This window comes from Aricia agestis, chromosome 9 (assembly GCF_905147365.1).
Source record: "Aricia agestis chromosome 9, ilAriAges1.1, whole genome shotgun sequence".
In the NCBI taxonomy this organism is placed as follows: Eukaryota; Metazoa; Arthropoda; class Insecta; order Lepidoptera; family Lycaenidae; genus Aricia; species Aricia agestis.
This window is the reverse complement of record NC_056414.1, coordinates 6,284,672-6,296,383: the sequence shown is the minus strand read 5'-3', so window position 1 is coordinate 6,296,383 and position 11,712 is coordinate 6,284,672. Positions and strand designations below refer to the sequence as shown.

General features: G+C 35.8%; 1 protein-coding gene across 1 annotated transcript; it reads left to right on the top strand.

Annotated features, from left to right (window-relative positions):
- The first annotated feature begins 3,459 nt into the window (after positions 1-3,459).
- LOC121730596 (larval cuticle protein LCP-22-like) lies at positions 3,460-5,766 on the top strand. Its single transcript, XM_042119705.1, has 4 exons — positions 3,460-3,564; positions 3,858-3,946; positions 4,225-4,458; positions 5,274-5,766. Exons 1-4 carry the CDS (start codon positions 3,550-3,552, stop codon positions 5,494-5,496), a joined length of 561 nt encoding a protein of 186 aa, XP_041975639.1. The 5' UTR covers positions 3,460-3,549; the 3' UTR covers positions 5,497-5,766.
- Positions 5,767-11,712: the final 5,946 nt, after the last annotated feature.

Sequence of the window (11,712 nt, the reverse complement as noted above, 5' to 3'; positions counted from 1 at the left end):
AAATCACACCGGTTTGTGTCACACGTGATTCGATTGTATATTTTATATTAAGCCATCAGTGTGTGCTACGTCGATATAATTGACAATTATTACGCTATGATAACATGGTTTATATTATTCCATCGTTTATATCCAGCATTGGATTACTACTGGATTAATTCAAACGGGCATTGGAATGCGCTGAAATGCAATTGGTGGTAGGCCTCACTGAAGACATTCTAAAAGTGTTAATTTTTAACCGATTTAGAAAATATAAAACATTATCATTTATTCATTTTCATTTCCAGTGCCTTTCAGTCTCTAATATTATAAATGCGAAAGTGTGTATGTCAGTCTGTAAGCTACCCATTTACGCTTAAACCGCTGCACCGATTTAAGCGTAAATGGACTGTCGACTGATATTGATTTCCGAGAAAAGAATATGTGCGGTGCTTGATAAACAAATCTCGGTACAACAAAGTTGCGGATAAATTAAGATAATTTATTAATCTCATTATCCATATTAATATTATAATACCCCCCACACCGGTTTCGGTGACGGTGGCCAGTTTCATTGAAACCAGGCCAGGTACGCAGGAGCAACTTTATAGTGCCCAAGTGTATGCGCAGTACACAAAAGCACTCTCTATTCCTTTACATAACCCAGTGGGACGGAAGACACGACTGGCGAGAGATTGGGCACAGGACCAAACTTTACATGCCCATCCGACGCATGGATCATCTTACTTGTCAGACAATCAGGTGATCAGCCTGCATTGTCCTAACCAAACTTGGAAATACTAGTAACATTCACACGCGGGAATCGAACTCACGAACCACAGAGGCGTTACCATACTAATATTATTATAAATGCAAAAGTGTATCTGTCTGTTACCTCCTCACGCTTTAACTGCTGAACCGATTTCGTTGAAATTTAGTAAGGAGATACTTTGAGTCCCGGGAAAGTATCCTAGGTACTTTTTATACCCGAAAAATGTACGGTTCCCGCACAATAAACGAATTTAGGCGCAGCGAAGTTGCCGGCGTCATCTAGTATTATTATAAATCGATTCGTATTTCGTTCAATTCTTACCTTTCTACGATTTGTTGTGGATTAGTCTGAATTGGGTTCAATTAATCATAGGATTACGATATCAATTATAATATTGCTCTACTTTTTTCTTGAATTTTATCTTCGATTATAATAAGAGGCCTTAAAGATTTTACATCAAAAAATATGACTAAATATCTATAAGTATAAACCTAATAAAAAAAGAATATTATGCGATGGAATTTAGAATGGAAGAGTAGTAAATAGACCTTAAAATAATTTAAACTTACCTATGCTAATAGCCTAGTAAATGAATGCTTAAAAGGGGGTGTGCTTGGAAAAGTCAAAAGCAGAAATTTGAAATTTCGACTACGGGACTTTTGTCCCGTAAGGGTTGCGCTCTTTTTTTGTAATAGTAGAGTCGAAAATTTGTAAGAGGGAGAGTAGTAGGAGAAGAAATGACATCCCCTTTTTTCTCCCGGGCGGCGAAAACGCATGCCTGCAATTTCTAATTTTGCAACTTTTCAAATTTTTGTCGGCATTCCCGGTCCCCGGAGCAAAACGTTACCATATTTGTATTGCTGATTCAAAGTAGGCAAAGCCAAATCATAAAAATATATAGGATGCGTAGATTAGCGAAAAAGAAAATAAACAGTTTCTAACATAATATTTATAATCACAATAAAAATATCCAGTTATGTAAATCGGCTTATCATAATTATATTCGTCAATAACTAGAGCAGGTACATGAACTGTTTTAAAGTTGAATGGCACTCATTATAAATTTAAATATAAGAATTTGCAGCCGGACTCGAATCCGGAATTATTTTGGACTTTATGATGGTAAATAAGGATTTTAGGCGATCTCTTTGGCGCCGGCTGGCGTCGATCTACTTCCTAATTATAATTCTTTCTAAAGAAGACACAAAATATGAATATGTTATGATTTTCCTAGAATACGTTGAATCAATTGGATTTACTGTAGTTGGAACGGTTATTTTGGATGTTTCATAATGTTAAGTAGCAGTTAAGATTTGATATACAACTAATTTTAATAAGGACATGAGTTACAATAGAGTTAGATAAGTAGTAGAATGTAAAGTTTAAACTCTAAAGACAATTGAATATATTACAAAGTGTATCAATACATTATTTGTCAAAAACGTTTTCGGGATGTTTCGAAAATATTTTTAGCTGGTATTTTCTACAATACATATTTTGGATTCAATAATTACTTTTTTGAATTAATTATAATTTTTATACTTAATAGGTTTAGTGACCTATTTTGCTTTTCTTTCTTTTTTCGTTTTACCTTTTGGATTTATAGAGAACTAGATGACGCCCGCAACTCCGTTGCGCCAAAATTCGTTTATCGCGCGGGAACCGTACATTTTCCGGGGTAAAAACTATCCTATGCCCTTTCCCGGCTCTCAAAGTATCTCCATGCCAAATTTCAGCAAAATCGGTTCAGCGGTTTGAGCGTGAAGAGGTAACAGACAAACAGACAGACACACTATTACATTTATAATTTTAAATATTAGTGTGGAAGTATGGATGTGGATATTATGGATAGTTATGGTTCTTTTTAATCAAGGCTATTAGTAAAAGTAACAAGGAAAAATATTAAGAAAATTTCAATAATAATTATTTTTGTAATAATCGCAACACACACGTTTTAGAAAGAATTTAAAAAAATTGATAAAAAAAGTAATTAATTACTTTCGGTAAAACCCATTATTTTTGGGTTTGTAGAATTTTTTATTGATGTTTTTGCTAAATATTATTACTAAATTATGCTTAATGATGCCAGATAATCTGGATTTACAATGTAGTGAGAGTAATTACAATATATTTATAGCCTTTTAAAAGTCTAAAACTTAATTTAGGGATAGAATCTTTTATCAAATTGTTTTATTTAAAAACAAGTTTTAATCACAAAAGTAAAACATATTTTACTTTTGTGACTTTATTTTTAAATTTACAATGATAATAATCCACAGCTGCATTTCATGTTATAATATTCTAATATTAGTTAAAATATTAATGAATTTATAATCTGTAATGAATTAAAATCTATTAAATGAATAGGTAAATATCAATACCTACGTTATAATTTGTAGTTTGTACACAATAATTTGTGTAGAAAATAAAATAATCGAAAAAAAAGGGGAGCAAATAATTGGTAAAAAAATTGCGCAGTATTTGCGCAAAAATATTTTTGTTTGCCAAGAAAAGTACCTGAGCACTGTGACCGGCGTCTGTGCGTGACACGGATATCCCAACATAATTCCTACCACAATGGTATGCAAAAATACGTAGGCCACGCGTGTATGCGTCACCCGCGCGCGTGTGTGCGTGCTCCTTTACAACTCGATGTTGCTAATGTATAAAAGCGAAGCTCGGATTTCGAAATCATCACAATCATTTGAAAACCTCATACGAGTACACGACTCGAATCGCGAAGTGGAGTGAAGTGAATTGAAATTGAAGTGTTTTTAATTCTGAAAAGTGACTTCGAAATGAATTCGTTCATGGTAATTTTTTTGGCGAAATTTTTTTTCGGTCGAACATCGGAAGGAATTTATTTTGGTGATGCAACGCGTCGCCATGGAGGCGTAATTTTTTAGATGTTTCGAATCCTAACGTATTTGAAAGTAAAAAAATTAAAACGTGAAAATCTACGACACCAAGTAATACTTAGACGGCTAAATCTAGCCTAACGGATAGTCACTTCAAATGAAAATTTGGATGTCTCATATTATTAGCTAAGCATTTTCTACTAGTTTTATTCGACAAAGTGGCTAAAATAAATATAATATTGTTACAGTATGTCCTCGCTCTGTGCGTGGTGGCGGTGGTAGGAAACCCTCTCGAAGACGGAAGATGGAATCCCTACAAATATGGAAACACTGGCAAGTAAGTAAATGTCAGCTATCGGTGTTAAAAGCCAATCGAACAAAATGAATTCTTGCTCAATTGGTACAAGCTATTGTTAACTTAGCATTTACGTATCCGGTTAATTTAACTGAGAAAGTAAACATTAAACATTGAAATGAAAGATACCTCGAGACGAGACTCCAGCGAAATTCAACCGTAACCAATATTTAAAATTTTCATAAAAAAATTTAGTATAAAAAAAAGTTGCAAGCAAAAAACTATCAAGCAATTTTACTACATACTATTTTCTTTGACAGATACATCCCAACGGACGAGGGGAAATACATCCACATACCGAACCCATACATTCACATGGACAACCCCTACATCCACGACTACGAACCATACGTACCGGAGGCAGATACTTACAAGCTAGTGTACACTCCCCCCGAGAACGACCTGCCTTACTACAAGGACGGATACTACAGGAACAACGGAATCAAAATCCTGAACCAGAAACATCACTACGACGAGGACAAATACGACTTTGCGTAAGTATATAAAAAAAAATCTTTGCCTACGCGTAAGTCTTTGAAAAAAAAAATTGAATCAACGGATTAACCCAATTCACAAGCGATCCCAATCAATGGCAATTTGTCAAATTAATTAAAGTCGTTAAAATTTATTGCCGATTTGACAAATCGATGTAATTTTTTTTTCGGTTCAAAAGAGTTGAGGTGTAAGAGGTTTTGTTGGGATCATTAAAAAACTTGTTGATCGAAAAAGATCGTAATGTTTTGATCGAGCCTGCATTGGTTATTGACCCCGATCAGGTTGAAGCAACCTTTTAAAAACAAAACACGGCGAGTTTAATTTGACAAGGCTCTAATCTCTTGATACAGATATTCGGCCTTGTCATTCTTTAATGCATAAGATGTTAAAGGTCAATGTCAAATATAGCTTCTTTATTTATTGGAGTTACGATAAAAATTCCTGCTCAGTTTCTTCGTAATAGTGATAACGCTGTTGACCTTTAAATAGTTACTGTTAATTTAAATAAAGTCAATATGATCATGATCAGCTATAAAGCTGTATTATATTGTAGTAAAGTTTCTTGAATGAACTTGAGAGTTCATCGATCTTTTTGCACTGTTCGCGACACTATTTAATGACCTGATCGTTAGCGTAAAACCGGTGAATGAAACGACTGAACCAATAGCACTTGAATTTATTCACTGAAAACGACTTCATTCATTGGTCTCATTGAATTGGTTTCAACCAGCGTTATGTAAAATTTCTCAGTTCGAATAATGAGCAGCTGCATGTACATTAGCATTTTGCATAACACCATCCTCTCTTGTTGCAGTTTCGAAACCGAGAACAAGATTCGCGCTAAGGAGAACGCCGTCCTCAAGAACCCCAACTCTATCGACGAGGGCATCGCCTCATCCGGTTTCTACGAGTACATCGGACCCGACGGCTTCATGTACCGCGTCGACTACACCGCCGACGAAAACGGCTTCAGGCCCAAGGTGAAGAGGCTGGAAACCCCCTACTCCGGAAAGTGGGTCTACGAGAAGACTAACTAGATCGCTATCAGCCCCCTCATAAATCAGTATTGATATAAGTAGACCACCTTGGAATTAAAGGATTTGGACATCACGATTCTCCAGCACGAATGTGGCATTTGCATTTAGTCATTTAAAAATGTTCGATGCCATGTGGGTACCAGAAAAAGTTCCTCACGAAAAATAACGTGTTTGCTTTAGACTATTTTAATTTATTTAGGCTTAAGTTTAGATCATTCGGTTTAGATATTTATTTATGAAATGTGATAATAAACTTTATTTCTTATAATATTTTCTGTATTTTATTACACTTCCCGTTTAGATATTCATCTCTTGCAACTTCTGACAAGTGTCCACTTAGCTTTAGTTACTTAGTTGTTTTATTCACACATACGAGTATATATTTTATTAATACTCATAATAATTAATAAAAAATAATTAAATTAAAGAAATATATCTAATTAGGGTTTCCTAATTAGGTATTTTCCTTCCATTAAATTTTTATTTAGTGTTCAAAATAAAATCTTTGGTGTTCAAATTACCTACAGGCTACAAAAACTAGGCCTTTACATCCGTTGTGGATGATTTATACAGTATTTTCCAGAGCGAAGTAACCACTCCTCAAATACTGCAGTGCCTGGGACAAGATTTTTAAATGTCCATATGGTTGCCCAAGCGCATACGGCATTCTCGCATCATAGTCGGCCTAGTCCAGAGGAAAGAACTAGTCAATACGTCTGGGACCAACTATGTGCGGGTTTCCTCACGATGTTTTCCTTCACCGTACGAGCGTCCGTATTATGTACTTGAGATCAGTAAATGTCTCATAGGTACACGCCTCCACCCGGGTTCGAACCTGCACCCTCTAGGAGTACGAACCGAAGGTCTGCCCATTAGGCCACGGACGCTTTTTACACAGGCTACAACACACCTATATTTTGGTGTTCAAAAATAAAATTGCAATCTTTGGAATTTTTTATTGGCAGAAACTTGATTTTTTAAAGAATGCGTCCTTGTCCAGAAGATAAAGCTTAGTTCCATATAAATAATATTTTAGCTCAGTTGAATTTTATATTTGGATAAAAGCGATACTGGTTTTATAATGTAACAGTGGCAAAATTACTTTTTGTTTTACAATCAAATATTCCGTAATTGCCAATTTGATTTTTCCTTGTTTTATTTTGTTTTTGTTTAATACTTTCTGTTGAGAATTTTTATATAAAATATATTCAATTATGCCATTAAAAAAAGTTCAATAGGCATGATGACTATTTTTTTTTCTTATCGGTAATTGAAAGACACTTAAAAATAGAAACATCGTTGAAAGAATGACTCTGATAGCTTAAAAATTCACCAAGATATGACAATTCAAATATCTCATAAAAAAGACCCCGAAACGCTCCATGCAAAGTGCTACGAAAGTGTGACGTCAGTCTTTCGTAGTTTTTACGCATCGGGAGACAACTTTGTTCGACAGGTATCAAATATTGCGTTTATGAAAGTGGTTTCATAAAAAAAGTTGCTTTTAATTACATAAGTTATCGAATTGTATACAAATATTAAGAAATTTAATTGAAAAAAAAATTCGACTTGAATATCCAACTTTGAAGGCGCATAACAAAAAAAATACAAATGCTATCAAGCTGAAATTTTGGGAACACTTATTTTTTACCGTGATTTCTTTATTTTATTAACAAAATTCGCAAATCTTTGACCTTGCCATCATCCCTATTATTTACTATTGAGTCTTTGTTTAAGAATATTCTGAAGTAACAATAATTATGCAAAGAGCAAAAACGAAGTCTTCAAAGATAAGCTAAAATATGCAGGCATCGACACTCAGGTGTAAACATGACCTATTCTATCTGATCCACTGAAATGGCACGCGTGGTATGCAAACGCAGCATCATCTGCTGCTTGCCTTTGAGGTGCCGCTTGGCAGTGGGCGACATGAAGCGGCGGCAGACGACTTGTGTCGCGACACTATAATATTATATAGTGTCGCGACTATCTACTATAATATTCTATAATATTATATTTCTATTAGAAAGTATCGCTAGCTTCGTATTGCCGCTTCATGTAGTCGACTTCCAACTTGTACCATTAGAAGGAAGGCCTGCTAGAAGCCATAACTTTATTCTGTGCTTGAAGCCAGCAGCAATGAGTTGGACTTGGACTGGTATGAGTTATGACAGTCGTCTAGGTCCATCCGTATCGTCATGATTCATAGATCCTTGCACCCGTATCATGCAAGTGGACCTATGAATCCATACTATACTAATATTATAAATGCGAAAGTGTGTCTGTCTGTCCTCTTTACAATCATATCGCTGAACTGTTTTTGCTGGATATAGAATATAGATATACTTTCAGTCCAGGGAAAGGACGTAGGATACCTACTTTTTATTCCAGAATAATGTACGGTTCCCGCGCAATAAACCACATACTACAATACACTAACCTAACCTAACCAAGTTGCAGGCGTCATCTAGTAATAAATAAGTACGAAGGATAGACACAAACCACCAAATCACAATGGATAATCCGCCAGGAATACGAGAGTTCAGAAATTAAACCTCTAAAGTTAAAGGGCTAGTATAAATTATTATTTAATTTATACTAGCCCTTTATATCTTAGATAAAAATCAATTATTATGAAACAAGCATAAATCACTGTAATGTTATATATATAATGTATTTCATGTTAGACCGAAAGAGCGGGTCTCTCCTAATACAAGTTCTACTTAAAAGGAGAACTCCACCACCTTGCAAATATGTAAATTTAACGAAAATAAAGATTTTTTGATTTTGATTTGATTTAAGTTCAGAAATCCAACCTCTCGATTGCCAGCACTAGGCCAGCGCTAATTCAAACCTGCTGGCAAGAATATCGGCGAAATTGTTTTGGCTCAAGATTGTGAGGATGGGCATAGGGGACAGGGGTACGATGACCGAACGCGCTGCCAAGTAGCTGGCGCCATTGCGCCGCAGCGAGGCTGCTGCACTGCGTACCGTATTATTTCTTGCTCAAATATATTATGAACATTGCCAAATAGGTCCAGCCATTTATTAACCTTTCTTAACTTTTTTACGATACTCAGTGGACGTAAATTTGATCCCGCTTAAGGTGCGTTTACATTACGGAACACATTTTGGCAATAAGTTCGTGCAACCCAATTTAAGGTGACGCCGCGTTAATGTAAAAAACCGTGTTGGATATGTTTTAGATTGCTTGTTTTCTATGAGAGGCCGGCCCGACGCGACATAGCGACAAAATGGTTTTTGTCGCGTAATTTAAAAACCATAAATACATTTCATATAAGCTATGGGCAAATTAAAGTGTATGCTTGAACAGCTAATTTATGTACAAATTTTGGAAGTAAAATTTGGCAAAATAGGAATCCCTTTTTTACAGAGTCTTTTTGATTGATTATTCTGTATTATAAAAGTAGACCAATCGTGTTATGCTACGGGTAATTCAAAGACAAAAACATGATGAATATTGACAATGAACTATAATTTCTTAGCTTCATTGCTGAGAAAAATCGATATCGCTACAGCCAAATTATCAAGCCGTCGCCTTAAATTACGCGTCTACGACCGCGTAGACTTTCGTAGATGACTACAGCGAAGCTAAAAGGAAGAAAATATTCTTGTTATGTACGAGTATATTTTTGTTTTGCCAAATCATCTAATCTAATAATTCAATTGAATTCGTATTTAAAGTTATTGAATAAGGTGTTATATGCCGGGGCCTAAATGAAAACACTAAGTAATTTGACAAAGTCACAAAAATAAAAAATAAACCATAGCAAGAGCAAAAATCTATTTTTATAATCGATAAAAATATTAAGTTGTAATACAAATAAAGTTGCCCATATTTTCCCGTTACGTTGCGTAGTGTATGCTCACCTTAAGATGCAATTTTAGTGCATCGAACCAATGGGAAGGTCGTTTTATTTTAGTTTTTAATCCCGGCATTAAAACGGTTTAAAAGTAAACCATTGTACAAGGCTTTACAACTTTATCCTTAAATAGCGTGAGTGTTATTGCGCGAATAAAACTTACTTATACTTTTTAGTACTTTCACACTTTTATTAATGTTTATTTATGTATAAATAACGTAATAAGTAAATAGTCATAATTACCTGTCGTAACACTCATTGATTGTACATTAACATTGAAATTAATGATGATTCGTAATGAATTTTATAAGAATCCTTATATAGAGATTTATGTAAAATTCTGCCTTTTTTGAAAGAAGATCTGTCATTGATATAATTTTTTGCGCGGCCTCTGCAAATTAGCACTATTTTTGTGATTCGTAGATTGGCCCATTGGACAAATATAGGCAATTACACACGTATAGGTATAGTCAAGTGCGTCGCCAGCCAATGGCGCAGGGGGGGGGCAAGTAGACTTTACCTACTACAGTCTACAATTCATACTTTACTCACTCTCTATAAATGAGAAAAGTAGGTATGAATTGTAGGTAAAGTCGACATCACATTTCACTTGTACTACGAGCCTTACATCTATTACCAGATTTTAATATTATAGTGGTCGTTGCTTTTGCATTATATTTGGCAACGTTTTTTAGAGTCTCTAGGGGGGGGGGGCAGCTGCCCCTCCCTGCCCCCCTCTGGCGACGCCCTTGGGTATAGTGCTTGTTCGTTTATGATTAATTTCGATATCGCTTGGCTGTAGGAATACATATCCATCGTGTTCCAACGTGATATTGATATTATTGATTACTAAAATAACCATTAGCTTCGGTAGAACTCCTGAAAACAACTTATAGCTGGTTAACATTATTCCAATCCAGTAACCCAATCCAGCTCTGCAATAATTTAAACGAGTACTGGAATGTACTGGATTGCACTGTATTGCATTCCAGTGTTTACACTTCCGCTTACTTCAGCTTATTCCAGTAGAAATCCAAGGCTGGATTGGACAACTGAATTTGTATAATGTACAACATTGTTGACCGTTCGATATAACCCCAAGAAAAACTACGCCATTACATCCGTTGTGGATGATTTATACAGTGGCCGTGTTCGTCGGCGTAATTTTTAGCGCATTCACTGCAAAACCTAGTTATTACGCATCATGTCATGCCATGGCAACGACAACTGTTTACGACTTGACATTTAACCCAATTGCAATTTGTTGGTGGCATTGCAATGAACAAACCAGTGGGAGAGCCATGCTTCGGCACGAATGGGCCGGCTCGACCGGAGAAATACCACTAACCACGCTCTCACAGAAAACCTGCGTGAAACAGCGCTTGCGCTGTGTTTCACCGAGTGAGTGAGTTTACCGGAGGCCTAATCCCCTACCCTATTTCCTTCCCTACCTTCCCCTATTCCCTTCCCTTCCCATCCCTACCCTCCCCTGTTACCCTATTCCCTCTTAAAAGGCCGGCAACGCACCTGCATCTCTTCTGATGATACGAGTGTCCATGGGTGACGGAAGTTGCTTTCCATCGGGTGACCCGTTTGCTCGTTTGCCCTCTTATTTCATAAAAAAAACAATTAAGTTTTTAAATTTTTCCAAGTGATCCATATCCATATTTTCCAAAATAAAATAATCAAACACTATCATAGTGTTAAATAAATTATTTGTGCGGCTGTTAGACAATTTAGGCTTATGTATTTATGTTTAGCTTTTATTATTTTAATCATGTATACAATAAAAACAATTAAGACGTTGTTTACGACTTGACCAGCAACTTGTTATGGCGTTGCCATGACATCTTTTGGACATGCGCAATAAAAGGTTTGTCAAAAAATACGCCGACGAACACGGCCAGTATTTTCAGAGCAACTTGTCTTCAAATACTGTAGTTAATGGGATAAGATTTTTTAATGCCTGTATTGTTGCCCAAGCACATACGGCATTCTCGCAACATACTCGGCCTAGTCCAGAGTAAAGACCGGGTCAATATAGTAGGGGAGGTAGTGCTATCGTTTGCTAAGTCATTTCATACCGACCAAATTTTTGTCCAGCGGTAGCTTAATATTTATCAATCAATATAATCAGCGTCAGTCGCCGCACCGTGGTGGGATGTTAACTGAGAGTATTTCAAAATTGTAAAAAAAAAATAATTGCGAAAAGTGATTTTATACCGAATGAATTTTTTATGGATGATTATTGAGGTCATGCTTAACCAAAAATGCACCGTCAGCCGTATCGCAGACGGTGGATTTAACGTCAGTCGCGTTACTGAACTATGTT